A 27,145-nucleotide genomic window follows, 5' to 3' on the forward strand; every position below is an offset into this window, starting at 1 on the left:
AGTGCTAAAGAGGTAATGTTAAGTGAGAAAAGCAAGCGTAAAAACTGTGTTATATATAGTATGATCCCAAGTACATGTTTAAGGTATGGCTGGGGTTTGAAAGGCTGTGCTGCTTCTCACTTCTCACTGAAGTCAGTGCTACCTTTAAAATGAAGGAATGTATTTGAATCCAGTATGTCCTGTTATTAAGAGCAAAAATGTTGACGCAAGTGACTTTCAAAATACTTGTTTAGAAAATAGTTGCTGAAATAGCTGAATTTGCCCAGGTAAATCTGTATTAAGTGATACATTTGTTGTTATTTTTTCACAAAATAGTGCTTCTCCCCCACTGTCATAATGACACATAATCAAAATATTTTTGCATTGGTTGTGATATATTTTCATTTCCTAAAATGCTTCAGTGTGTTTGACAACAGTTTATCTCATTTTAGTAGTTCCAACAAAATGCAACAAAACAAATTTGTAGTGGATACTCAGTACTGTCCTTTGACTTACTTTATCTTTAAATCTTGTTTCTGATTTTAGGCTTCTCATACTGGAACAGCTTTTGGACAGTATAAAGCATACAAAAGGAGCTCGTCAACAAGTAGTTCAGTTACATGTTGTTTCTTCAGTTTCTAGTTTCTTGAAGGTAATTCTGTTTTTTTAAAATTCACGTTTGCTTTATTTTCTTTTCCCCCTAATGTATGGCCAACTAAGTAGGTTGGGGAAGGTGTTTTTAAAGGGCTGGTCCCCGCCCCCCCCATTTTTCTTAATGTTTCAGGATTTGTAATTGCCCTTTTACCTTTTTTTTTTTTTTTTTTTTGCCACACTGCATGGCATGTGGGATCTCAGTTCCCTGACCAGGGATCGAACCTGCGCTCCCTGCATTGGAAGAACAGAGTCTTAACTACTGGACCGCCAGGGAAGTCCCTCCCCTTTTACTTTTTCTCCATATACAACTTGTTATTCAGAAATCAAACTTATAATCTTAGCTTAGAACCATGCTTTAACCTACCAACCCTAATATCCCAGATCTGGGATTGGCAGACTATGGCCTGTGGACCAAATCTGGCTCATTGTTGCATTTATGGCTTATTGTTTCTAAGTAAAATATAATAGGCTTCATTGATCATTTATTTTATGGAAATCCCTATTAATGTTCTTCTGAACACATATATACTACAGTGATAATTGATTACCATATTGTTTGCCTGGAGGTTTAAAATTCTAAAGTACTTCATGAGAAAAATTATGTATGTTTACTGTGGATTTTGGTATTCTGATTTTTTTTTAAAGGAGTAATCACCAAATATGAACATATTTGGTTAATCAGAATATACATTCCAAACTGCATAAGAGAATTTACTAGAGTTGCAAGTTTGGATTGTTTTTTACATATTTCAGTATGTGGCTGGCTCTAAGGGACATTTGGGTCCAGAAGAAATGAGAAGACCTGTCCTCGCATTGGTGATGGGAGCCTTAGAAAGCCCCAGCCCCCTCTTGAGATGTGCAGCTGCAGAGGCATGGGCTAGATTAGCCCAGGTGGTTGATGATGGAGCTTTTACTGCTGTATTAGCTCAAGTTAGCTTTGACAAGTAAGTGAATTTCTTACTTAATACTGATGGACTATGTGTCAAAACTGGGTGTACCTTGTTGGTTTGTTGGAACTTATGAAACTTCATTCTGATAATTAACCTAAAAAAGTGGAGAAATGTGTATACTTTAAAGGAGAACTCCCCCCCACCCCGCCTTGGCCTGCTTGTTTTGGAACATAAAACTATTACTAGTTCTTTGGCTTTAGTTTTTATATGAGAAAGATCACTATCTATATGAGTGATGTAATAGGCCATCAGTGGACTCTGGAAGTAAGAAGCTTATGGAGTTTTATCATGTTAAATATAGTTGATAGGTAGTAAGAACAACCTAATGGAAAGAGAGAAGGCTGCAGGTCAGGAAACATAAACTATATTTTTGTTTCTTGCTTTGTAACTGTGAGCAGGTTACTTAATCCTCTCAACCAGTTTTCCTCTATTTCATATAAAAGGTTATTAATGCCACCCTGCCTACTAAGAATGTTAAGGTAAATGAGATAATAAACATGAAAGTAGTATGAAAAAATAAAACAACTGCAAATAAAGTTCATGGTTATATTAGTTATACATATATAAAGCTATATGATTAGTGGTGGTAGTAATGCAGGCAGCACTTTCACCTTCTAGTCTATTGAATATGTGTATCTTGATTTGGTTATGAGCTCAACGTCTGATGTCAGATTACTAACTCGGTTCAAATCCCAACTCTTCCATTTAATAGTTGGTTACTTTGTAAGAGTCACTTTGGCTAAAATGACTAAGTCACTTTGATTTCCTCATCTGTTAAAAGGAACTGATAATATCAGTAGTGTGAATCTCAAGATTGTTGAGCGGATTAAAGGACCAAATATAAAGCGCTTAAACTAGTATACAATTCATAAGAAAACTCCTAATAATGAGTTCTCTTACTATATTTAATTTTTAAATCAAAGTTCTTGAGTTGGAACTCTCTTTATATGGAATTAGAGTATCAGCAATGAGAGTTTTTAAAGTATAACTTAATGATAAAGTAATAATGCCTGCCATATGAATTTAGTGTGTGTGTATTTCTGAGAGACATTGAAATTGCTTATATTTAAATAATTATTAATAATGGTAAAGACATTTTTATTTAAAATTTTTTCTTTTCAAGATACCTTTCAGGTTATTTCAGAATTTTTTTTATCAGTTAACGGTAAATATATTTCTGAATTTTGCAACTCTTCATACAGAAAGTTTGCCTAAGTGACAGTGTGCATGCATTGGTTTTGTTTCAGTAATTGTCATTTATTTTTGTTTCCATAATCACAGACTGAAATCAGCAAGGGACGCAGTTACCAGAACAGGACACTCATTGGCTTTGGGATCCCTACATAGGTACTTGGGAGGAATAAGTTCTTCTCAACATTTGAATTCTTGTATTGGAATCCTTTACACTTTATCTCAGGACAGCACTTCTCCTGATGTGCAGGTAAGTACTTCATGTGATACCTTCCTTGAAATTCTTGATTTGTAGATAATGCAGATTATGTTTTTATTGACCATTACTAATTTATAAAATAATTCTTGCTCCATAATAAAATCAAAGCTATTGTTAACCTTGATGGATTTTTAAAATTCAAATCTCAGTATCTTCATACTCAGTGTCTAAAGTCAAATTCAATATCATTTTCTGAAAATGGATCTCCATCTTAAAATAACGTCTACTGTTTTGTAGAGCTTAACAGGTACCATGCATTGTATTACATTCTTGTAAACATATGAACATATTTAATCCTCACAGTAATCTAGTATGTATATTCCCATTATACAGAAAGAAAACTGTGGCTTACAGAAGCTAAGTACTTGCTCACAGCTAAAAAACTAATATATCGTGGAGTCAGGTGAAGAACATAAGTCACGGACTCTGAACTCATCTTCTTAACCACTTTACCACTTTTTATATTATTATACATATCTTACCCATTTCTGTCAGTCATCATTCTCCTGATATCTTAATCACATCTTGAATGATTTTTACTCTTCCTGCTTTTTAAATCCCCTTATTGTATCTCTGTCCCACCTGTGTGCCCCTAATTACTACAGTAGCCTCCTACCTGGTCACTTTATGTTTAAGTTCTTTTCTTTTCAACTCTCCCTAGATGTGAAGCCAAAAATGTTTTCCTGAAAGATTTTCATCTTGCCACTTGCTTACTGAAAAGCTGGGGAAACTGCATATTTCTTCTTAAATCAACTTCTCATTGAAGTCCCATCAACTGACCCAGAAACTTTCTCTGTTATTAACCCAAAGTACTGGTCTTCTCCTAAGCTTATCTTCCTACTTTCCTCCCACACATGTCATTCTTGTATCTGCACTTAATGTTTTTCCTATTGCTCTCCTCTCTTTCTATTCCTTTCTGATAATCCACATTTTTTAGTATTCCAACATCCAGTTTAACCACCTTCCTGTTAAACTTCAACATCCAACATGGCTCTCATTCTTGAGTTACCATATTACTAATAGTTTTCTTTTTTTCACATCCTCTATTACTTGAGTTGATTTATAAGGTCTTCCATTCTTTCTTCTTCATTCCTTTAGTACAGTACTTTTTGCTTCTGCTTATTATATTTCTCCTTTTCCCCTTCAAGAAGTCTGTTCTGAACACACATCCTTTTATACTGACTATCTTTTGTTGATTAATTTAAATTGTTCTTTCCATGGCATCCAGTGTCATCAAATCTGACTCTTCTTGATTGCTGCTATCTCTCACCTAATGGGAGTTCATTTTTGTAGCATTTAAAGTACTGTAAGCTTTTCATATACATCTATTGATAAGAGGGGTAAAAGTTTCTCAGTTGATTTCCTAAAAGGAGGACTCTTCAGATACTTCTTGTTATAAAAAGTTCAACCATACATAAAAGTAGAGAACATGCTATAAGGAACCTCTTATACCCATCATCTAGCTTCAGTGGTTATCAGTGTATGGCCAGTCTTGTTTGAACCAGAGTTGCCAAACTTATTTTATAAAGGGCCAGGCAGTAAATTATTTAGGCCTTACATGTTATACAGTCTCTGTCAACTGCTCAATTCTGCCATTATAGCAGGAAAGCAGCCATAAATAATATGTAAACAGATGAGCATGACTGTGTTTCGACAAAACTTTATTTCTAAAAATAGGTGGCAGGCAAGATTTGGCTCAAAGGCATTTTGTTTGTTTAATATATAAATACATATTTATATATAACATGTATATTTTTTATAAATATAAATATTTATAATATTTATATTTATAAATATATTTATTTTTATATACTTATAACACTGCACCTGTTAGAAGTGTGCATCTCTGTGAATAAAGTATAGAAACTGAATACACTATGTAACCAGCACCCAGATCAAGAAACAGAACAATATCAATACCCCAAATACTCTCCTCATGTTCTCTTCTAGTTACTACCTGTCCCACCAAGGATAACCACTATCCTAATTTGCAACAGCATATATTAGTTTTGCCTGCTTTTATACTTTATATCAATGGAATCATATGGTATGTACTTCTTTATGTCTGGCTTTGTTCAACACTGTGTTCAAGAGATTTGTCTGTAATTATTGCATGTAGTTGTAGATATTGCCTAATCTTTTAAAAACTTGAATTTTCATTTTCTATATAGATTAAACATTAAACAGTTTTCAACAAACCAGATTTAGTTCAAGCTGTTAGCTAAAGAACCAAACACTGTATGGAACTCATAGTGCTGAGATATACGCACATATGCCATTCTAAATTAGGCATTTGTCTCTCGATTGTTTTTTACTGGATATTTAAAGAGAAAAATTTTCTTAAAACTCCTGAAGTTCTCCATTTCTCTCTCCAAGTTAGTAATAACACACAAATACTTTACTGTGCTATTACATTATCACTTGCTTCAACAAAAGAACAACTCATTGTTTTTTATGTTTCTTAATGCTGCTATAACATTTTAAATTGTTTTTCTCTGTCTTCACAGACCTGGGCACTGCATTCTCTCTCATTGATAATTGATTCTGCGGGCCCACTCTATTATACACATGCAGAACCAACCCTGTCTCTTATTATTATGTTGTTGTTAAATGTGCCTCCTACTCATGCTGAAGTTCACCAAAGCCTTGGTCGCTGTTTGAATGCCCTTATTACTACACTGGGTCCAGAACTACAAGGTATGCATAGCTGCTTTTGTGATGTTTTACATAAAAATATATGCGTAAAAATGAATTCAGTTCCTATTATTGACTCAAAACATTTCTCAATAAAGTGAAGTTTAGCGGAATGCTCTTTTCAAATATATGGGCAGAATGTTGAGAACAGTCTTGGGAAGACTTTGACTCCTGGATGACGACCTGATAGAAAAAACATAGAAACTTAATCTAAGCTTCACAAACTGTTACTTAATTGGGTGACTTTGGGGAATTCCTCATGTCTCTAAGCTTTAGTTTCCTCTTCTATCAAATAAGAGAAAATGTGAAAAACCCTTGTGATTGGCTCATAGTAGGTGCTCCGTATATTTTGTTAAAATAAATGCTAGTCTTATTTTTCTTACCTTGAAAGGATAAGGAGTACCATATTTAGAAAGATTAGATATGTCCTAAAAATGCTTCCCTTAACAAGTAAAATGACAGACATGAAATGGAATAGTTTAAAGAACTCTATCTCTTTTAAGATATAAATGACAAAGCCCCAAAACCCAGTTATTCTGATCTATTCAATTGCAAAGTACATGATTTTAATATATGAAAGCAACTCTCAACTAATACAAGCAGGGTGAAGTTTATTAGCACTTTCTAATTCTACTTTTCATGAAAATTTGATGTAAACTGCAGATAGTCTTAGGTTCTTCTTTGCCTAATGATTTGTGTTACCATAAATCTTTCAGACTAAAAATAACTAACATAATCTAAAAATCTATAACCTGGATTATCCCTGCTTTTGTAGAAGAAATTTACTTCACAGAACCTTAAGTTTAAGATCGGGGGAAAAAAGAAATTTTAAGCCCAGTAATATATGTTTACAGGGTAATGATTTTATAGGCCAATTATTAAAAGCTTTCTGCTTTCATTTTAGGTAACAGTACTTCCGTTTCTACCCTAAGGACTTCCTGTCTGTTGGGTTGTGCAGTGATGCAAGATAACCCAGACTGCCTTGTCCAAGCTCAGGCCATCTCATGCCTTCAGCAGCTTCACATGTTTGCTCCACGACATGTCAACTTGTCTAGCCTGGTCAGCTGCCTCTGTGTGAGTATAAAATTGTATATGTCCTTAGTTTCTATTGGAAATTTAAATTTAATTATTCTCTAGACTGTACAATAGCTGTTTTCCCTCAGTTCTGGTCTTTTTTGGGCGGTGGGGGGCAACTTCATATAATCATATCTTAAACCTCTCATATATTGATTCATTTTTCTTCCATTAATGTTGAACTTAGTATTTGGAATATTGATTCATTAATCAGTAAAGACATACTGAGTGCTAATATCACAGGTAGTATATAATATAATGCTATAGGACCTGGAAATATTTATGTGGTAACATCTTTTTTTCCTACTTCTTCTTCCTCTTTCCCAAATTATTACATATAAAGTTCTTTTCATCCCAGATGGGCAAATAATATTTTTCCTTAATATTCTAGCAGCATATGCATCAATATCTGGGTTCTAATAGTGTGTCTAATGAATATAGAAAGGTGAAGGTGATCAGTAAAAAAGTTCTGATGAGATGGTTCGTAATCATCAGTGGTTTTAAGATTTACCTTGAGCGTCACCAGTTTCTATCTGGACTTGCCTGAAAAAGTTGAGTTACACTTGGAGTTAAAACTTGACACCAGGGACTTCCCTGGTGGCGCAGTGGTTAAGAATCTGCCTGCCAATGCAGGGGACACGGGTTCGAGCCCTGGTCTGGGAAGATCCCACATGCCGCGGAGCAACTGGGCCCATGAGCCACAATTACTGAGCCTGCGCTCTAGAGCCTGCGAGCCATAACTGCTGAGCCCATGTGCCACAACTACTAAAGCCCATGCACCTAGAGCCTGTGGTCTGCAATAAGAAAAGCCACTGCCCTGAGAAGCCCATGCACTGCAACGAAGAGTAGCCCCCGCTCGCCGCAACTAGAGAAAGCCTGCACGCAGCAACGAAGACCCAATGCAGCCAAAAATAAATAAATAAATAAAATTTTAAAAAAACAACAAAAAACAAAAAACTTGACACCGTTGCTTTTCAACTTTTTCTGGCCCTGTAATGTTCACAGCACACTCCCCTTAGTAACATGACAGTTGAGAATCATTACTTTAGACAGACCTTTCATTTTCAAGCTAAAGACAAAATATGCATTTCAGGCCTTGAAAGAACCTCAAAAATCAGTAAAACCGACCTTCTAAATAAAAATATAAACTAAAGACCAAAAAGTGAAATATTTTGCCCAAGGTTAACGTACCTAGGTAGTAGTAGCTCTAAGCCTAGAATCCAGGTTTCTGAACTCCTTGTCCAGTCCTCGTTTCATTATTTCATATTGACTTTGTAGTTATGGACCCTCTTAGCTCTGCTCCCTCCTAGCTATGTGGCCTTAGGGACGTCCCATAACCTCCTCCAGCCTCAGTTATCGTGTTTGTAAAACGTGAGGATTACACAAGATGCCACCTATAAATGCACTTGTCCTCGGCACTTAATAACCACTCAGTAAATTGTAATTGTTTTTATTTTCTTAATATGTAACTTAAACATAGAATTGTATTTATCTCCATATTGATTTTCATAGTCATAATTATGTAAGACTCTTAAAGAGAGGACATGACTGACTTCTCTGATAGAAACTTTGGTTTCTGTCTGGGTTAAACATGTATTAGAGAAAACAGCACTTACTGGAAAAGAATTTTACCTTTATCATTCAGCAGCTTTTCCCCAGGAATATTACTCTTTATATTTGAAGAACAATTGCCAATACCAATTACTGAAAAATACCCACTACTTTGCAAGTTGATCTTTCTACTCTCCATTTAAATATAACAACACTGGGACTTCCCTGGTGGCGCACTGGTTAAGAATCCGCCTGCTCATGCAGGGGACACGGGTTCGAACCCTGGTCCGGGAAGATCCCACATGCCACGGAGCAGCTAAGCCCGTGCGTCACAACTACTGAGCCTGTGCTGTAGAGCCTGCAAGCCACAACTACTGAGCCTGCATGCCACAACTACTGAAGCCCACACGCCTAGAGCCCGTGCACTGCAACAAGAGAAGCCACTGCAATGAGAAGCTCACGCACCGCAATGAAGAGTAGCCCCCACTTGCCACAACTAGGGAGAAAGCTCGTGCATAGAAACGAAGACACAACATAGCCTAAATAAATAAATAAATAAATAAATAAAAACAATACTGCCATTTTTTCTTCTTGAATCATAGTAGAAAATTTCCATTAATACCCTTTTAAAATTTCTTCTTTAACTGATACATGAATTCATTTATTAAGTAAAGTTTATTGAGAAATAAAAAGCAAGACTAACTACTAATTCATTGTGAATTAAATCTGATCAAATTCGGTACTCTTTTCTTTTACCAGACTGAGAAGGTTACGTACAAAGGAGAATAGAAACTGTTCTCAGATCTTTATTTTAGGTACATTCAGAGCAACTGAGAAAATCAGAAGTAACAATTACAGGTCTTATTCATGTTACTCATAATACTTAAGCTATAAAATGATTTTTCTTATACAGAAATTAAATTCAAAAATTGCTATCAGTAGCAATTTTGTGTTAGCAAAACTTGTGTTAATTTTGTGTCTTAATATTTTGATTAGTAAAACTTTTATTCTAAATTTATTATTGTATTTTAAAGTATGCCCTGTAGTAAGAAAATTGGGGCTTCCCTGGTGGCACAGTGGTTGAGAATCCACCTGCCAATGCAGGGGACATAGGCTTAAGCCCTGGTCCTGGAAGATCCCACATGCCGTGGAGCAACTAGGCCCGTGTGCTACAACTACTGAGCCTGTGCTCTAGAGCCCGCAAGCCACAACTATGGAGCCCTTGTGCTACAACTACTGAAGCCCACGCACCTAGAGCCTGTGCTCCACAACAAGAGAAGCCATCACAATGAGAAGCCCGCGTACCGCAGGGAAGAGTAGCCCCCGCTTGCAATAACTAGAGAAAGGCTGCAGGCAGCAACAAAGACCCAACGCAGCCAAAAATAAATAAATAAAATAAATAAATTTATTAAAAAAAGATGCTTTTGCTTTCCTATTAATAACTTTATAATCAGGTTTCTTTTCTACATAGAACTTAATTATTTAGCATGAAGTGTTTTCACATTAACTGAAACTCCCTGAGTATTCAGAATACATTTAATCATTAGGAAGGAATCTTACTGCAAAGGGTTTTCTTCTAACTGCATGCTATTTAACTTCCATTCTGAACTTGGCGTTAGCTACACTCGCATTTCTGACTACTCACAGTTTTAAAACTTGGCTTCCAAGAGTAAGAAATCTATAATTAACTTGTGATGAGGTAAACCATTAACTTGGTCCCTTGCTGGACACCTGTTCATGTGAATGTAATCCAGATCACTCCTTTCACAATCATGTCTACTTGTCCTGGTTTTGTTACTGAGGCTTAATGAAAGATTCCAAAGGAAAACCTAATTACACAAATGTGCATTTTGAAATTATTGTATTTTTTATATCTTTACATCTTGAGTTGACTGTTTTTAAAATCTTACCTCAACTCATATTTTAAGTTGGAAAATGAAGTATTTATGGCATATTTTTTAAAGCTGAAGCTAAGACAGTTTGAATGATAGCTCTATTAACATTTACATTTTAATGCTTAGCTGACTGTTGTCAAAGTCATCCTAGTATTTATCTTTTGGTTTTGTCATGACCAGTCTGTCATTTGTTTTTGTGCAGGAGATCTTGTTGGATAATTCTGTGTTGGTAGGTCCCTGACCCTCGATTCCTAACTTTTTTTGAGGTTTGCAGTGCTGTTTCCTTGTGTTGGATTTTTTTTGGTTGTAGATGTTCTTGTTTTCCTCTGCATCTCTTTATTTAAGCTAACCATTAATGCAAAGTCCAGTGTGTATAGCATGTTACATGGTGTTTATTTAATACCCATGTAAGCAAATCCTCCCTAACCTTCTCCAGCTGGTGCACTCACTCCTTGCACTTAATTTTGCATCATTTTGATTTAATGTATTCATTTCAGAAAGGAATTGTAATTACAGTTTGATTTAATTTCTGTATTTTGCTTGCTTGATTTGTTTGCCTTAATCCACTCTATTCCTCTTCCCAATATAAATGCTGGAAAATGACATGGAAATATTAAGCATCCCATTTTGCTTTGTGTGACGGCCTTTTAATATTTTTTCTACCAAACAAGTAAAGAGTACTTTTGAGCATGCTTTTTCTAAAAGGTTGTTTGACCAGCCTGAATAAACACTGCACCTGCCTTGTATTATATGCTTGTAAAACTCCAGTTAAAGTAACTAGTAGATTTATTAACTTCTCTTTAAAATTGTCTTAATAGAGTGCTTTTTTGTCATTGTTGTTAAATATAGCCGTAATCTTGGGCATGAATAAACCTAATCGTTTACATTTTAACTTCTCTGTTATCCTGTATACTAGTTTCTAACAGCAGAGTTCTTAAACATGACTAGAATGACATGACCTTGAGACTTTGTGAATGGCATTCCTATCTTTCCACTTTTGAGTTCATGATATAGCTTGAGGGTATAATAGAACATATTTATAAAGCAGTTCTCATCTGTATGTTTCACTGCTAATATAGTCACAAACTTTTCTTGCCTTTTATCTTCTGATAAAATTAAGGATTTAGCTCTCTTTGCATGTATCATATTATCACAAACCAGCTGCCACTACGTACTCTTTTCCTCAGAATTTTCCCTCTGCTCTTTTCAACAGACTCACCTACTTCAGTCCTGTCTTTGACACATAAACCAGATCTAAAGGCACATATATGAATTATGCCATTATTTCTAAAATTTTGCTCAGAAAAATCACTATTATAAGACATTTATTGTCATAAGCCTCATCAAACTGGTCTTTATTTTCATAGTTAGGACAAAATAAATTTCAAAATCTCTAGGCTTTATTCTACTTATGAAATCATTAAGAATTGGTATCCAGAAACCTTTGACTTGTTTTAATTGCTCATTTAAGGTAGTCACCAATTGTATCATTTACCCTAGGTAGACACAACCTATTGAGATTTACATGGTTTAAATACTTCTTAGTAAAAATATGTATTGAGCCTATCATTCTGAGCAGAAATATTCTCTATTGCTAAGGCATTTACGTATCTATGTACATATATGTATATTCATATATAAGTAGATATACATGTATAAAATTTGCTATGTATAATGTTGTTTCTAGAGAGCATTTTCGGTGAATATGTTTTTTGAGTAAGACTATTTCTGCCTTTATTTGAAAATGCATGTACTTACTATGTATGGTATCTGAATAAACTACTACTGATAGACGGCTGCATAAATAATAACTAACATTTATCGAGTGCTTACTATTTGCCAGGTACTGTGCTAAGCACTTTTGCCTGTTTCTTTGTGTTGACTTCACAACAGCCCTGTGAGATGGGGGTAGTGTTATCTCCATATAACAAATGAGGAAACTGACACACAGAGAGGTTAAATAACTTGCCCAAGGTCACACAGCTAGTAAGTCATGGATCTCGGACTCAAACTGAGACAGTTTGACTCCAGAGCCTCCATTTTAACCAGTATGCTACAGTGCTTATATGGATTTGTATAAACTTTTACTTAGAGATTCATAAAACATTATAATATAGTTCCATGAGCACATACATATAAGCTGCAAATAAATTCTTTCTCAACTGTATCTCTTTTGTCTCTCAAAACTGTTTTACTCATATAAATTTTATGTCTTCTAACATTGTCAGGAGGCTTTTGCTTGGATTTGTTTATGAATATTGCCTAATAAGTACATGTATTACTCCTTAAGCTGTTTCTAAGTTGTATAATAAAAAATATGTGCTAGGATAGTTGAAGTTTCTGCGTATTTAGTAAATTGTGTCCAGCCCATCACTGGGCTGGACACAGTCAGGAGGGGTCCAGTGAATATCTATTAGATGTATTGAATGCCACCAAGAATTTCAGCTCTTTTACTTCCCAAATGGTGTTTTTCAGGTGAATCTTTGTAGTCCCTATTTGTTACTGAGACGAGCAGTACTGGCTTGTTTACGTCAGCTTGTTCAGAGAGAAGCAGCTGAAGTTTCAGAACACGCTGTTATGCTTGCTAAGGATAGCAGAGAAGAGTTGACTCCAGGTAATTCTTCTTATCAGTATTATCTCCAGCTCAGATGACTGTTTTAATCTTAAATCTTCATATAAACATGAGTTTTTAAAACGAAATTTATAAGTTAGTATATAATGTCTTAAACCTGCTACAAGTGATAATTACTAACAATGATTATCATTCCACCCAGTGATGTTACTGGTTTAGATAATGGTTCTCAATCTTAGGCCCCCTACAGCAGCGACATCCACCTCACCTTGGAACTTGTTAGAAATGCAGATTATTGGGCCCCATCCCAAATCTGCTAAGCCAGAGATCTGGCAGTAGATCCCAGCAATCTCTTACTTATTTTTCTACAATAATGATAATGGCACTGAAGTTTGAGAGCCATTGGTTTCAAATGAGTTTTTTCACAATAATGGATTGAAACTGGATTTAGCGAAGTCATTTTATCATATATGCCTTTCTTCCCCCTAAATCTCATTCAATAAAATTTCTCATAGATGAATCTGCTTCAAGTTAAAGGATTTTTATACCCTTTCTATATTTTAGAGCTGAATTAAAGGATTTCTTGGCCAGTAAGATTTGTTTTAAGTATGTCTCTTCATTTTAAAATTATGTGAATAACTCAAACACGCATATAAATTGAAACAGTCTATAAAAATAGTAATGATAATGTCTTACACTTTAAAAGTATATAGTTTCCCAAGTGCTGTCACACTTCTAGGTCTCAGACTTCATAAAGCTTTCCAATATCTAAAGCTCTCAGATCTATAATGTATTTTACTGTCATGCTGTGCTCTTTAAATTAGTTTTATTATATTAAAACCTTTGCTCTGACTTCAGTTGATCAGCATTGCTGAACTGTTATAGTAGTCATCAGACAGGTTGCAGAACATGGTTAATGTGTGGTATTCTCCCCAAAGTGACCTTTAACTTATATTCACCACTGGAATTATCTGTATTTGTTGCTTTAGGATTTTATTACGTAACTGTACTGGTACATAATTATTGAATTAGCTGTGTGATTAAAATTATAGTAAAGGGGCTTCCCTGGTGGCACAGTGGTTAAGAACCCGCCTGCCCTGGTCCGGGCAGATCCCACATGCTGCAGAGCAGCTAAGCCCATGAGCCACAACTACTGAGCCTGTGCTCTAGAGCCCGAAAGCCACAACTACTGAGCCCGCATGCCACAGTTACTGAGGCCCACGTGCAGAGAGCCCGTGCTCCACGGCAAGAGAAGCCACTGCAACTAGAGAAAGCCCATGCTCAGCAATGAAGACCCAACACAGCCAAAAATAAAATTAAAGAAAAATTTATAGTAAAGAACTCATTATATAATTCCTTTTTAAAAGTTTTGTAATTTCTCAAACCCATGGAAAAGTTGAAAGAAATGTGCAGTGAACACATAGATTCACCTACTATCTTTATGATACTCATTTTATATATCTCTCAGTATATATACACACACACACACAAACCTCGTGCCAAACCATCTGAAAGCAGGTTGCAGGCATCATGATGGTTCACCCCTACTTATTTGCATTTTTCAAGGACATTCTCCTACATGACCACGTTATTTCCATACCTAGTAAAATCAACATTAATTTAGTAGCTTCATAGAATGTACAGTCCTCACACAAATCTCCCATTATAAAAAAAAAAAAAGTCCTTTATAAACTCTTTCCTACCCCTCTCACCCCCATCCAAATTTATGATCCAGTCATGACTCACACATTACATTGGGCTGTTCTGACTCCTAATCAGAAACATTCCTACCTCCTCCTTCTGATCTTTAAAAGATAACTCCTCTTTTAAAATAGTAGCATAATCTTTAGAACTAAATGCTTTCATAATTGCCAAGTGAGTTAAATCTTCAAGAGAAAATGTATATGTTCTTTTGACATTTTCAGAATTAGAGGAAATAGACACTAGATCAAGGTTTTTATTTCTTTTTTGAGATGATTTATTACTTTGCAGTGAGAATATTGTGTAGTAATTTATATTAATTCAGTAGTCTTCTTTAGATCCAGTGTAGTTTAGTTGCAGTAATTAAACACTGTTCTCCATACAATAGTTGTTTTCTGAGTTTTACTCTCATGTTAATAAATGTAAAGCTTTTGTACCAGAATAAGTAAAACTTAATTATGATTATTTATTTGAATTAACTTTAAAGAAAAGATAAAATAATCATACCAAGAAACATCGTATAAATTTTTATAAGTATTGAATGCTAATTGGGTTTAAATGTTTACCTAATTTAAGGAAAACATATTAGTTAACTCTTAATAAAGATTTATCTTTCAATGACATTGTGTAAAAAATAACTTTGCAGTGTTGTGAATAATTACCAAACTTGAATTGTGAGCTAAAATAGACCTCAGTAGGTTGAGGTGCAATATTTGGACTAGTTCTTTAGAATATATTTGCATGTAATATTTTAATAACTACTGAATGTGTGTGCTTCTCATATGGCAGTTTTGTTTTCTGTATTACTTAGATCATCGATTTTCTTCTTGTCAGATGCTAACATCAGAGAAGTGGGCCTTGAAGGGGCCTTATTGACCTTACTTGACAAAGAGACAGATGGGAGATTATGCCATGATATCAAAGAGACATTAAACCATATGCTCACATCTATGGCAGTGGATAAACTCTCCTTTTGGTTAAAGCTTTGTAAAGATGTACTTGCTGCATCAGCTGGTAAGTATTGGTGATTACCAGCCAACATAATAAAATTAAAAGTAAAAGCATTATCTAAAATTGTTTGCTAGTGACAATTTATCAGTCTGGATATTGGGGTTATAATTGCTTGTTGTTTTCTTTAATGGAGATTCTAATGCTAGTGTTTAAGTCCAACACTTAAAAGCCTACTTTTTTTTTCTCTTATAATTGTCTTATATGACTTCCCTGTGAAAAACAAACTAAAAATTAGAATTGTTATTTATGCTATAAAAGGGATGACCTAACTTACAGCAGCCCAATCATTTATTTTCATACATATGAGAAATATTTGAGGTGTTGCCTCAAATCAACTTAATAGAAAACTCACCAAGAGTTATGACATTTTGAGCAAGCCAGTTTCTCTACTCTTAATAATGTTAATTTAAAATATATTAATAGTGTTATTTCTCTAATGTCTTTGTTAGTACAAGATAATTATTAGTGAGAAAGTGTGTTAGAGTCTTTAAAATTTATATCCTGGACTAAGAAAATAAATAAGAAGAAAGAGGATAGAAACCAATTCTGTTCCAGGTATTGTACATATTTTATATGATTTAATCCTTTAACCATCCTATGAGTAGGCAGTATTATTCCATTTTACACGAGAGAAAACAAGACTTGGAAAGGTTAAGTAATTTTCCCAAAGACATACACAGATGTATTCAAACCTTAGCCTACAGGACTTTAAAATCTTAACTTTTCATCATATTTCAGTAGCTCTCAACTCAGTTACTTAAGCCTTATAATTTAATGTAGCTTTGGTCTCTGAGTTAAGTTATGTGAAAGGAAGAAAGGTACCATAAAATTAAAAATTAAAATTTTTTTTTAATATTCTTCTCTGTCTACCTCTGTTCTTGGTACTCTTCCAGTGATTTATACCTGCTCTTTCAACCATTATGCTCTACGTGTTTTCCTTCTTTAATTTTCTCCTCCATCCCCACTACTTAAGAACTCAGAAGGACTTCTTTAAAAGAAAAAAATATATGTGCATAGATAGGTTGATTATACTTTTCTGGTATCTTACCTGTCTTTTAAAAAATTTTTAATAGCTCAGTTTTATTTCACCATTTATTCTTTATCCTTTGTAGTTTGCCTCTATCCCTTCTTATTAGGAAAACACACATTACAGTCTCTGTTTACTTCTCAGTTTTAAGACAGGAGTTCGCCTTAACTTTATTTGTAACATCATTGCTATCTATTGTATCACACTCAAAAAATGTTGACATACAAGATAATTTAAGAAAAACAAGTTGGTTTGTTTTATAGCATAAGTTCCAATTTAAGTCGAGTTAAACAGTTAATAAGTTAGCAGTTAGTATAATATTAAGGGGAAATAATTTACTACTTAATGGCTCTGGCCATCAGGACAGTTTGAGACTGTAATTACAGCAATGGGTCTGTACTGAGAAAAACATTTTTGGACATTTTTAGTGGGTTCAGGAACCTTCTTAAATTCATTCAAGGCCCCAGTGTTAAAACAACATCTCTAGTTCTATCCACCACACTCCCTACTAGGGAATTCTGAGTTTCCTTAAGTATATCCATCTACATACAGGGGATTGATAATTATTCTAGTATCATGTTCAGTTTTCACTTTAAATATAATTTAACAACTTTGTCATTTTTTAAGAAAAGTATTTTTAGCATTTCTTTAGATACCACTGTTACTAGTAGTCATTTTGATCAACAGTAATTCTAGTCTGTACTTGAAGTCACTGTGTCCCTTTATAAATATAATCTTCCAACTGATTGTGATTATGTGTATTCTCCCTTGATAAAAGATTTTACAGCTGTAACTTGTGTGGATACAATGCAAGAAGAGGAAGGAGATAAAGGGGATGATGCTTCAGTTCTGACCATCAGAAATGATGGCAGACCTCATCCTTTTACCAGTCCGCGATGGGCTACAAGAGTCTTTGCTGCTGAATGTGTCTGCAGGATAATTAACCAGTGTGAGAATGCACACAGTGCACATTTTGACATCACTTTAGCACAAGAAATGAAAAAAAGGGATTCAAGAAGTAAGTGGCATAATAATGAAAAGACCAAATGATATACATTGAAATGCTGTCTGCCTATAGTATGTTTTTAATGTTCAAATACATTTTTAATGATTAAACTTCTTAAATTCGCATTCACTTTTGTTTAGTGGACATATGTGATATGTTAAGTTTATAGAGAATAGTCATGTTCTTTGAGAGTAGTATGTACATTAGCTAGTTGCCAAATTTTATTTTCTAAATTTTATTTTCTGAATTGTAACTTAGAGCAGTTTTGCTCATAGATTATTTTGGTTTCAAGGATATTACCTAGAAAATATTTAATAAGTCTATCTCAATGTAAAGTAAACCGAGTTGTAAGACCATTTTGACCTTTTATTGTTCAGTTTTATTATTTTTACCTAAATGTGTGTGGGTTATGGTTTAATGTCTAATTTTTTAAAATCACTTAAGCACATATGTTCAAAGACTCAATGCTCATGTCTCAGTGCCTTGGAAATATTCTTTACCTGACAAAAGAATCATAAGGCAAGATGTTATGGTCAGTCTGAGAGTATGAATTAGGTATTTCTATTTTAATTGTTTTTCAAGCAAGCATTTATCGAGTCTCTTATTTGTGATGAGCACTATTCTGATATAGGTGCTTACTGACTCCTGTGCTCCCAATTAAAACTGTAATTGGCACTTACTAAGATGAGTTGGTTTCTTCAGTGTGACCTATAACTAGTATACTTCTTTGAATTAGTCTCACATATTTTTTAGGTAAAGGTTAGTTGTACCTGTAAACATTTTATTGTTGGAACAGTGTTAAATGATTGTCTTTTGTCTCTCCCCAGTAGAATTATTATACCAAAGAATATGTTGTAGGCGTGAAAGGAATTATCATTTATAATTTCACAGCTAGAAATATTTTTATGCTCCCATCATTTTTGTGTGTGGCAGGACATGCAAAAAAGTAAGGTAATGTAGTCCATATAAAGAACCACATAAAACTTTTTTTAAAGGGACATTGTCTTTTAGCCTCAACTTGATGTAAAGAGGATGATTAAATTACTGCCTAATTCATCAAAACCCAGTCTCCTAAGTACCTTATAATGTACTTTTATCAGAAAGTCTTAACAAAATTTTTATTGAAGGTACTATTAGTACTCTTTTAAAGGATGCTAATTCTGCCTTTGTTTTTGAATAGCTGCATAATTACTTGCTTTGGGATAGTTGTTTGTATGTGAGTATTTGCACTGGTGCAGTAAAGCCAGCTTTAAATTCTGTATTTAATGAACAGTAAAATGTAAATCAAATCAAAAGTACTTAAAAGAAAGTCTAGGTTATGAAATTAAAAGGAGGAAAAATTATCACTTAACATAAATCTTAGTTCCAGTGTATTCTTTTTCTTAATAAGATATTTTTTTAAATATTGCAGATGACTTTTTGGTGCTACATCTTGCTGACTTAATTCGCATGGCTTTTATGGCTGCCACAGATCACAGTGATCAGCTCCGTCTTTCTGGCCTTGAAACACTGTTAGTTGTTATTCGGCGATTTGCAACTATTCCAGAACCAGAGTTTCCAGGTCATGTGATTCTGGAACAGTATCAAGCCAATGTAAGCTCTTTCTACTAGAGAATTTTATTATTATTAAAAGTCTGTGAAACTAATTGGCATGTCACCTTTTAATACGTAAATGAGTATGTATCTCTGCTAATATATCACCAGTATAATCAGTATACGTTTAAAGAAGAAATCTTCATGTAAAAGCAAAATAATACATAAAACAAGTCTTTTATAACACTAAAGGTTAATTTTCATAATTAAAACCTTTTTGGTAATTTTGGGGGAATAAAGGGCTTTTTAAAAAAATTAACATTCATTTACTAAGTTATCTTTAACAGTAACCCTGTGGGATAGGCATTGTTCTTTTTTTTTTTTAATTTTATTTATTTTTGGCTGCGTTAGGTCTTCATTGCTGTGCACGGGCTTTCTCTGGTTGTTGCGAGTGGGGGCTACTCTTCGTTGCAGTGCACAGGCTTCTCATTGCAGTGGCTTCTCTTGTTGTGGAGCACAGGCTCTAGGCACGTGGGCTTCAGTAGTTGCAGCACGCTGGCCCTAGAGTGCACAGGCTTCATTAGTTGTGGCGCATGGGCTCTAGAGCACAGGCTCGGTAGTTGTGGTGCACAGGCTTAGTTGCTCCACGGCATGTGGGATCTTCCCGGACCGGGGCACGAACCCGTGTCCCCTGCATCGGCAGGCAGACTCTCAACCACTGCGCCACCAGGGAAGCCCTCTGTAAGCTTTTTAACTGGTGTTTTTTTGACTGGTGCGTTGAGCAGCCTAGGAGGAACAAGGAAGATAACAAAATCATCACATATTATATCACACACATCACATGTAATCCTTCAGTAGAATTCATCCAAGGATACCTCTCATGATTCAAAGGCAGCTTCTGATGGCTGGCAGTTAGGGAATCCAGAGCAGTTCACCAGTTGGTTAGCAGGCTCCATCACATCTTCCCAGCAGGTAATGCCAATGTGTGTTTGGGGAAAGAGCAAAATGAAGGGACAGGAGTTAGATACAACTAATCACATTAGACTAAAATATTATAATTCAACTTACTTAAAGGGAGCTCTGTTATATTTTTAATGCTCTTAAAATTGCAAATGATAGAAATAAAATTACCACTCACTTAAGGAGAAAAGGAAAATTATTTTCAGGAACCTTAGTTGGCTCTGCTTTCTTCTGCACTGGTTTTATTCTCAAGTTTGCCCTCTCCAAGTGGTATCAAGATGGCTCTCTTAGCATCCAGAGTCTTTTAAAGAGAGCACTTCTTTCCTAGTACTCCTAGCAAATGTCCTCAGGAGAGGTTTCATTATCCCAGTGTGGGTCCCTGGAGCCAGACAGTGCTCACAACTCCATAGCAACAACATGGGCTGAGAGTTGTGAAGAGAGAAAGTTCCCCAAAGGAAAACTTGGTTGCACTTAGCTAAAAATGGGAAGATATGCTGGGCAGGCAAAAGCAAAAGGTTCATAATACGTATTATAAATAACTAATTTTTAAAAAAACTAATTTTAAAATAACATTTAAAAGAGAAAAAGTTTGTGCTATCTTACTTTTTGATGCTTGAATGAGCCTGTAATGTCTTGCCAGGTAGGAGCGGCACTTAGACCAGCCTTCACCTCAGAGACGCCACCTGATGTCACTGCCAAAGCATGTCAGGTAAACGGTTAAAAAGATAAATCTTAAGAAAAACCCTCTCTTAGGAAGCAGCTCTCCAGTTAGTACTTGATACCAAGGTTCTACGTTATAGTTGTCTAACCATTAATCTCAGTTGCCCCTTTTCCTTTACTTTTTAAGTTTAGAGAACTTTTTCTTTCTCATAACTGCATGGTAATCCAATATATGGGTATGTCACCAGCTCCCTAGTGATGGAAATATGGTTTTTTTCGTCTTTTGCTATTATGGATACTGCTGCAGTGAATGACCTTATTTCTGCATAGGTCATTTCACTGGGTCTAAGCATATCTGTGAGATAAATTCCCTAAAATTGAATTGCTGGGTTAAAGAGTATATTACAGGAGTTTACCAATTTAAACTCCTACCAGCACTGTATGCAAGTGCCTATTTCCCCAAAGTCTCAGCAGCATTGTGAGTTGTCAAACTTAGATTTTTGTGTATATGATGGAGTAAAAAGGGTATCTCAGGATAGTTTAGATTTGTATTTCAAGTGAGGTTGAGCTTTTTTTCATATAGCTGAGAGCCATATAATATACAGTTTTAAATAGTTGCTTTTTGTGGTGTGGTTGTCAGACATTCAATATCCAGACCTGAATGGCCTGAAATAATTAAAAGCAGAACTGATGTGAATTAAATTAATTATAATTTTACTCAGTATTTTCAAATTTCTAAATTCATTTGTATTTAGGAAATGTTTGAGAGCGTTCATATATTCATAGAAGTGTGTTAACTGTTGTCCTGAGTCTAATTTATCATCGTTTTATTATATGTGTTCTAGTTGTAAGCCACTTAAAATCTTTTGTGAAATGAGATGCAAACTAAATAAATATAAAAGGAAAATAAATTTTCTGTAGTAAAAGAGAAATATGGTGACACCCAGGAAAACCTTTATAGATAACCTCTGATAATTGAGTAAACTTTTTGAATTGAAGAATTATTGATGATGTTTTGTTTTTAAAATTAAAAATACTTCAAAAGAATCAAAATCTTCATTGAGGTTTAAATGGTAGGTAATTTATCTTTCAAGAAAGATAAAATAATTAACCATGTAATTAATCGCTGTTTTTAAAATAATAGTAAGATGAAAGAGTCAAGATTGGAGATATAATTCAAATGTTAATCCAAACATTTATGAAAGTGATGCCTTTCATGGCTTAATTTCACTGTGTTAATAACATCTGAAACTCTGATTTATATACTTATTAGCACAGTTTCCTTTCTTCAACCTTAAGACTTCATTTCCTTTTGAAATGCTGGCTTTGACTATCATTATCACCAGTATCCCTTGGGGTTTCTTACAGCAAGACGATTTCAATGACCAGATTCCTGAGATATGGGTGAGCTTTGCTGAACTCACAAAGGGGGTGTTTATAATTTTTAAATATAACCTTTGATTTTCTTAAAAAACTAGGTTTGCAGTGCCTGGATAGCAAGTGGAGTTGTAAGTGACCTTAATGATCTCCGAAGAGTTCATCAGTTGCTTGTTGCATCATTAACAAAAATTCAGGTTGGAAAAGAAGCTCTAAGTCACTTATATAATGAAAGTGCTTCTACCATGGAGATCTTAGCTGTGCTAAAAGCCTGGGCAGAGGTTAGTACTTCTCAATTTATGACTAGAGTTTTGGAAGTTGTTAATAAACATCTTAGGCCATAAACTGAAGTGAGCTATTTAAAACACAAATAAGTCTATGTTTAAGGTTAACAGAAGACTTTCAACATGAGATGGATTTATATGCTAACTGATATTTTGGCCAAGGATTCTAAAGTGCCCTCTGTTGTCTATTATCTGCTGCTTTAAGCAGGGGCAGTCATGACAGACTTTAATAATATAGCCAATGGAAATCAACTTTTATTGAAACCTGAATTATTGGAAATGTGGGTTTGCTCATATATTCTATCCACTCTATAACACATATGTTAATATATTTTAGTGCTCTTTCATAAAGTGACTTGAATATTAAGTTGGTTTATTTCCTAAGATTAGAGAAATCTTAGAGGGAAGTGCTTAACTGTTCTTTGTTTACTTTTCTAATCAGGAAGACAGCTATATAATTTTTAAATTTACGATGGAAATGTTTACACGTATACAAAAGTGAATAGAATAGTACAATGAACTCATATATACCCATCATCCAGCTTCAGCAGTTACCAGACTTGGCCAGTCTTGGTTCATATATCACTTTAATGAAGTATATAGTCTCAGATTGCAACTGAGAGAATTAACCAACATATAAGAAAGGGTTTCCTTCAGTGGGGCTAATTAAAATAAGATTGTAAAGTGTTATTTTTGTAACTATTTAGTGTTGACAAATCTCAGGAAGTAGTTCTGCCTAGGTTTAATAAGTTGGATCTAATGATCTTTAACAGTCAACTCTAAATGCTTTAAACATATGCTTTTAGTAGAGCAAACAGAGATTCTGTAATTTCTGTAACCTATTTTATAAATTACTCTGTGGTTATATAGTGTTCTTTGTAATAATTTGAAACTCTACTCTTGCTTAAGCCATTACTTTCTCCTATTCTCTCCTTAGTGAAAGTAGTGACTAGCCAACAAGTTCCATGTAATTGAGGTCCATAGTTATCTGAAATCCTTGGAGCCAGATATATTTGGGATTTAAAATTTGGATGCATATTTCATGTATTCATCTAGGATGTCTGGGACAATACCATAGAATCTGTAATCAAACACTTTAATATATCTGTGTGAAATGTTTGAATATTCACACTGTATAAATAGCTTCACATAAATTTTTTTGTGTTTTGCCACCAGATTGATTTGCCCACAAACTTAGATTTTTCAGAGGCTTTTGGATTTTGGAGTTATGGATAAAGAGATAGTACACATTATGTACTATGTTGAATACTTTAACATTCTATAGTCCATGTTAAATCTATATAAACTTTTTATAGTGATTTAGTGGTAACATTGAAAGAAGATATTCAGCTTATTTCAATTCAGAGATGGCTGCCTGTAGCCATATTTTGAAATGGATTACAAGGCCATGTCTAGGCTTAGTAAAAAAGAGTGCTGTGATCATTTAATTATAGCTGTCATGGTTGTAAACTGCAAGGTGGCAGCATATTTGTCAAATGTTTATTATCCCTAATATATCTATCTGAAGATTTTTTGGATCTTTCTACCCTAGTTTTGTGTGTGTGGTTACATATGTATACCTTCTTGGTATCACAATTCATTTTAAGTCCAGGAGGCAGGCTCAAGGTAAGTCGGCCTCTTCAGCAAGATAAAAATATTGTAACACCTTTTCAGTGGGTACGAGATTTTCCTATTTATAAAGGTTACTTTATACAGGTCTACATAATTGCTGTAGAAAGACATAAAAACCACAAACAACCTTTGAAGACTACCTGTTCAGTAGAGAGTGTCGGAAACGGGTCGATTTCATCGGATGGGCTGCTTGACTTAGTCCACGCAGATCTTGGCACGTTAAGTAGGCTCTGGCTTGCTGCACTTCAGGATTTTGCTCTACTAACTTTGCCTTCAGAATTTGCCTCCCAGCTTCCTGTTGAAGGTAAGGGGGGAAAATATTTACATAATCCCTAGAATGACAGTCAATAACGTGTATTTTCAAAATTTCTCCCTTAGCAGGTAATGTTTATCTGAAACATTTTCCCAGAATAATTTTTATTCATAGAATAAGCACGGGAGAGTTGCTTCAGGGTGGAGGCCCTGAAGTTGAATCTCTAAGTCATAAGGCATGCTCATCTTACCTCACAAGACACTGCCAAATCGCTCTCCAAAGTAGTTACAACAATGTATGTGCAACATACATTGCATACAAACAACATACATTACAAACAGCAACATGCTTCTGTTTTTCTACATCTTCCCATTATTATATGTTAAAATGGTTAATAATTTTTGCCAATCTGTTGAGTATGAAAGAGTTTCATTGGTTTATTTCCTAGATTGGGAATCTTTTTTCATTGGTTTATGGGACGTTTAAGTTTCTTTTTCCATAAATCACCTAGTCATAATCTTTGCCCATTTTCTACTGAGTATTTGACATTTTCTTACTGACTTATTAATCCTTTACATATGTTTAATACTATTCCTTTGTGATTCCATATCTTGCAGGTATCTTCTCTCAGCCTATAGTTTTCTCTTTCTTTTACCTTTTTAAAAGTAATATAATCAGTTGTTTATGGTTTTTGTATAGTGCTTGAAAGTTTGTAACTTAAGGCCATAAAGAAATATAAGCTTTACAGTTTTGCTTTTTACATTTTGGACTTTAGTCCAGCTAGAATTTATATTGTGTGTGTGGAATGAGGATAGGGATCAAATTTTATTTTTTAATTTTTAAAAATTTTAAAATTAATTTTTATTGGAGTATAGTTGCTTTACAATGTTGTGTTAGTTTCTGCTGTACAGCAAAGTGAATCAGATATACATATACATATATCTACTCTTTTTTAGATTCCCTTAGGGATCTAATTTTATAGATTGGATATTTGGTAGCTGCTTTTAATTTTCATGTTATTCCAAAATGGCTATTATTTTTTTTACTCTTTGCTATGAATTTTAAGGTCAGCCTATCAAGTTTTGTTAGAATTTTTTTTTTTTTTTTTGGTACGCGGGCCTCTCACTGTTGTGGCCTCTCCCATTGCGGAGCACAGGCTCCGGACGCACAGGCTCAGCGGCCATGGCTCACGGGCCTAGCCGTTCTGCGGGATGTGGGATCTTCCCGGACCGGGGCACGAACCTGCATCCCCTGCATCAGCAGGCGGACTCTCAACCACTGCGCCACCAGGGAAGCCCTCTGTTAGAATTTTAATTGGAATTATACACAAAGAGATATGTGGAGTGTTTATTGTACTTTGTACCTTTCAATAGCATTAAAAATGGAAACAAAATGGAAATAAACTGATTTATTGACAATTTATCAGCAAATGTTAACAACACATAAATCATTAAAATGTAGTGTTGGGGGGAAAGCAAGTTTAAAAAGGATACACACAGTATGAGGCTTTTAAGTAAACTCACACAAGAAATAACAGTATCTATTATTTATGAATACAAATGTCTAGAGTGAAAGTGTAAGACCATAATGAGAGTGATTCACAGTGACTTGAGGAAAGTGGTTACAAAAGGAGGGGCAAGAATTAGTGATGTATAAAGTTTTAGGGGTTTTTTGTTTTTTTTTTAAGAAAGATTTAAGAAAGGCAAAATGTTAATCTTGGAGATAGGTAAATAGGTATCTGTTTTATACATGCATACACATACTCTAGTTTCTCTTCAGATCCTGTAAATCTTTCACCTTCTAAACACGCATATACACATCACATATTTGTTTTTAAATATTTTGTGATTAAAAATAAAAAGTGGGGCTTCCCTGGTGGCGCACTGGTTGAGAGTCCGCCTGCCGATGTATGGGACACGGGTTCATGCCCCGGTCCGGGAAGATCCCACATGCCGCGGAGCGGCTAGGCCTGTGAGCCATCGCCGCTCAGCCTGCATGTCCGGAGCCTTTGCTCCGCAACGGGAGAGGCCACAACAGTGAGAGGCCCGCATACCGCAAAAAAAATAATAATATTAAAATAAAAAGTTAAGAATTAGCCTGCAAATTTCTTATAAAGTTGTAAGGATACATCAGCCCTGTGACCCAACAGTTGTATGCTCAGGAGAAATAAAATCATTGATAACAAAATATTGATAACGTAGCAGCATGGATGAATCTCTGAAAACATTGTTAAGCAAAAACTTAGTCACAGGGACTTCCCCTGGTGATCCAGTGGTTAAGACTTCGCCTTCCAATGAAGGGGTGCAGGTTTGATCCCTGGTTGGGGAGCTAAGATCCTACATGCATAGTAGCCAAAAAAAACTGAAACATGATACAGAAGCAGTATTGTAACAAATTCAATAAAAACTATTTTTAAACTTATTTATTTTTATTTATTTATTTGGCTGTGTTGCGTCTTGGTTGCTGCGTGCGGACTTTCTCTAGTTGTGGCGAGCGGGGGCTACTCTTCTTTGTGGTGTGTGGGTTTCTCATTACAATGGCTTCTCTTGTTTCGGAGCACGGGCTCTAGGCGTGCAGGCTTCAGTAGTTGTGGCAAACAGTCTCAGTAGTTGTGGCGCTCTGGCTTAGTTGCTCCACGGCATGTGGGATCTTCCTGGACCAGGGCTTGAACCCGTGTCCCCTGCATTGGCAGGTGGATTCTTAACCACCATGCCACCAGGGAAGTCCCCCAAAAAACTTTTTAAATGGCCAACATAAAAAAAAAGGGGCTTCCCTGGTGGCACAGTGGTTAAGAATCCGCCTACTAATGCAGGAGACACAGGTTCAAGCCCCGGTCCGGGAAGATCCCACATGCCGCGGAGTAACTACTGAGCCTGCGCTCT

The 27,145-nt window shown here is 35.1% G+C and overlaps 1 protein-coding gene across 1 annotated transcript in view; it reads left to right on the top strand.

The window, feature by feature from the left end:
• HEATR5A (HEAT repeat containing 5A) overlaps positions 1 to 27,145 on the top strand; it is a 93,340-nt gene that overhangs the window by 49,932 nt on the left and 16,263 nt on the right. Inside the window, exons 16-27 of the mRNA XM_007451263.1 lie at positions 526 to 631; positions 1,387 to 1,577; positions 2,865 to 3,024; positions 5,541 to 5,730; positions 6,632 to 6,801; positions 12,723 to 12,861; positions 15,355 to 15,534; positions 17,337 to 17,576; positions 18,976 to 19,157; positions 20,698 to 20,766; positions 22,196 to 22,375; positions 24,095 to 24,314. Of these exons, the coding sequence (XP_007451325.1) occupies positions 526 to 631; positions 1,387 to 1,577; positions 2,865 to 3,024; positions 5,541 to 5,730; positions 6,632 to 6,801; positions 12,723 to 12,861; positions 15,355 to 15,534; positions 17,337 to 17,576; positions 18,976 to 19,157; positions 20,698 to 20,766; positions 22,196 to 22,375; positions 24,095 to 24,314 (2,027 nt within the window). The remainder of the gene's footprint in view (positions 1 to 525; positions 632 to 1,386; positions 1,578 to 2,864; positions 3,025 to 5,540; positions 5,731 to 6,631; positions 6,802 to 12,722; positions 12,862 to 15,354; positions 15,535 to 17,336; positions 17,577 to 18,975; positions 19,158 to 20,697; positions 20,767 to 22,195; positions 22,376 to 24,094; positions 24,315 to 27,145) is intronic.

The sequence above is a fragment of the Lipotes vexillifer genome, unplaced genomic scaffold (genome assembly GCF_000442215.2).
Source record: "Lipotes vexillifer unplaced genomic scaffold, Lipotes_vexillifer_v1.1 scaffold1765, whole genome shotgun sequence".
Lineage (NCBI taxonomy): Eukaryota > Metazoa > Chordata > Mammalia > Artiodactyla > Lipotidae > Lipotes > Lipotes vexillifer.